Source organism: Agrilus planipennis, unplaced genomic scaffold (assembly GCF_000699045.2).
Source record: "Agrilus planipennis isolate EAB-ADULT unplaced genomic scaffold, Apla_2.0 scaffold259, whole genome shotgun sequence".
In the NCBI taxonomy this organism is placed as follows: domain Eukaryota; kingdom Metazoa; phylum Arthropoda; class Insecta; order Coleoptera; family Buprestidae; genus Agrilus; species Agrilus planipennis.
In genome coordinates, this window is record NW_020438998.1 from 341780 (window position 1) to 345006 (window position 3227).

The following is a 3227-nucleotide window of genomic DNA, read 5'->3' on the forward strand; positions in this document are numbered from 1 at the left end:
ATAATGAATAAATAAATATTTAAATAAATGTCATTAGTTTCGGGGTTGTGTAGTTATCTTTGTAATACGTACTTTTTTGTTTTTAATTTGAAGTGCATAAGAAAAGTGTTCTTTATCTTGTTCTTAGTCTAGATGTGTTGGTTTCGATACTGTTGAAAAAAAAAATGAGGAAATTAAAAACAATAAGAAAAGAACCCGTGGCCTTATAATCCAGTGCCCTTTAATACGAACGTGTAACGATAAAATAGTTACAATAATAATAATACTCGACTTTCAAATCAAATGTTATATTTTTATAATAATAATAAGTTTCTGTTGTTGATGCTTACATTTCAAACGAATGTCTTAATTTAGTCCAAAGGTGTTAATGTTAATTGGACATTCTTGATGAATCTTCTTCTTTTATAAAGGTATTGACCGTACGAAAAAAAATATTAAAGTACAAAACGATACTTGTGTTTAAACATTTTAAATGGTAGTACACTTTTCATCACAAAACATTATAGGGTCGTCAGTCCCACTGGTTGGACATGCACTCCTACTACGTCCCCTACTACTCTTGTCTCAGAAGGTGTTCTATCACCCTGTCTTTCATTGATTTCCACTGCGCCATCTGCTTTATATTTTCCAGTACCTTCTCGTTTCTAACCTTTTCTATCCAACAAAACCACTACATCACAAACGCTTCCAACTTTTTCTTGTATATCGCGCACACTATCCGCATTTCGCACCCGTAAAGAGCCGTGCTCTATACACTTTCAATAATATTTTTCACATTTCCAAAATAGCCGTTTGCGAACACAGAAGTGAATTATTTTTGTTAAAAACGACTTGAACCTGTGCTATTATGTCTCCATGGCTTCCCGACTGGAAATTAAACTAGTATAGGGTCCGATCTGGATCAGGATTGCCTGAAGACTGATCAGGGATTAATCAGGCATCCTAAACAGGATATGATTAAAAATCGTCACACCGTATCCGTTTAAAAGATCCATGTCGAATACGTTCCAAAGATCCATGCCGGATCAATCGATAGGCTACTGTACTGATCAGATAGACAAATCAAGGGAAAGTATGCTATACTTTGGTCAATTTCTGATCAGATGACTGGACCAATGGATAGATTACTGTACGCTGATCAGTTCCTGATCAGGTAAAAAGATCAAGGTATAGAATACTGTGATCAAATGGCCGTATTACTGATCATAATCCGGGTTCCCTGAACTAATTTCCAGTCACGAATTTCCGTCTTGAGTTATCCGACTTTCTTAAATATCGAAAATCGACAAATTGTAGTTATTCGTCATCCGTCAGTTTTCATTTTCTTTTATGTACGATGTTTAAATAATAGAGTAAATAACAAGTGCCCTAAACTTTTGTTGTTTAAAACAAGCAACGTTATCGAAACAAGCACATCTAATACCTATTGTAATGCCCTATCTTCCTGAAAGATAATCGATCTTTGTAGAAAAAAAAAGTTTATATATATATGACTATATAAACAATGCCTGAAAAAACGTCTTGGCGATTCCATCGGGACAACAGCATCGGCGCTTATAAAACATTGTATGTATTAATAATAACGTCTCTTTAGCACTTTTGTATAATAATAATGATAATTATTATTGTTAGGGCACCTAAGTAAAATTTAACGGCAATTTAAGTAGGCAAATCGTTTTCTCTTGTTATTATTATGTTATTATTCTATATAATTGTTGGTGTTGTTGTCCAATTATGTTCGTTTTGGGTTGATGAAAACGTGCCAATAGGCCAGTGTTCATATTTTGTGCGACAATATCATGTCTTGAGGAATTTCTATCGAGTGAATAACAACATTGCAAAGAAACTTTCTAATTTAGGCGAATTATTTATTTAAATATGATTTGATTCTTCCATCAATTAATTAAAATGTTGTTTAAGGAAAGTATAACAACTTCTTATTAATAAGTATGCTTTTCTTTAATTAAGGATTCATGTATAATCAGTTCAACTAAATTACAGTGGGGTAACAACGTGGTATTTTATGAAAATCGATTTATTTTTTTTGCGTTTTCACTCGATAGAAATTTCTTTTGGTAGGCTTAGTTTTGGTCACTGGCCTTCAAGTCTTTAAATAAATAAATATTATATCACAATGTGCTTGCCAATGCCCAACCCGTTGTTTTTTATTAGTCGATCTTGTGTGAGATAATTGCGCTGCCCCTCAAATAAGCAGCGTATTTTGAGTGGTTGTACATAAAATGTGATTTGGTTAATATGACTCATGCAAGAATCAGCCAGGTTCATTTTTATGTCCATGTGGCTATGGTTTTATAAAATACATTTATTATTATTATTAATAATAATAATAACAGTAGTTGTTTGAATTTTGGTGTTAGTCGTGAAAAGTCGTCATCGCCTTTCGGGGGTGGCAGTAACGGTAATAGTAACGGTGGCGGGTCACCGTTACTCGCCGTAAGTGGCGGTAGTGCGAAGCAGTCGCCCAAAAAGAACGGATTCGTTGTTAGTTCATCTTCGGTTGTCGGTGGTAGTGGCGGAGGCGGAGGCGGCGGGGGTGGCACCCCAACAAATGTGGTTGCGAACGAGAATAATAAAGTTGTGCGGGTGAACGAGCCGGCGGTTGTGACGCAAACGAATAATAACGGCAGCAAGTACGCGGACTACGTCAAAACTCATTCGAACAACAACAACAGCAGCAGCACCAAAAAACAGCAGCAACAGTCGCAAGAGGTGAATGGAACGTTGCAGAGGCATGCTGAACAAGTTTCGGCAACGGATTCAGGACCTCCTCCACCCCCTGCCGATGTACAAAAACAAAAGACCCTGGCTGAAGTGGATCCCACACCGGAGTTCCCGGATTATTTGACGTAAGTTACTTAAAATTTACTTTTAATGTCCCGATAATAAGTTTAGATACAATTTGAGTTCCAGTTTTTGCTTAAACTAGGTCTCTAAGTAGCCCTTCATGTCTCAGAAGTTGTTCTAGCACAGTATCTCTCTTTTTCCTTTTTGACTTCTGTAACGCCCCATGTTCTCCTACTTTTTCCAATACCTCGTCGTTTCTAACCCTTCCTATATCATGAATTTTTTTGCATCGGCCTATAACATCATAGCACCATCAACTTTTCGCACACGTACAGAGCCGTTAACCATTCGCGAGCATACTCAACGTTCCTAGGAATTTAATGTCCCAGGTTTAATATTTCATTTTATTTTGGGTTACATGT

General features: G+C 36.3%; 1 protein-coding gene across 1 annotated transcript in view; it reads left to right on the forward strand.

Moving 5' to 3' along the window:
• The window catches only part of LOC108741636 (RNA polymerase II elongation factor Ell), a 55561-nt gene extending 52388 nt beyond the window's left edge, over nt 1-3173 (forward strand). Inside the window, exon 8 of the mRNA XM_025975798.1 lies at nt 2372-3173. Coding sequence (XP_025831583.1) covers nt 2372-2871 — 500 coding nt within the window. The 3' untranslated portion in view covers nt 2872-3173. The remainder of the gene's footprint in view (nt 1-2371) is intronic.
• The last annotated feature ends 54 nt before the right edge of the window (nt 3174-3227 follow it).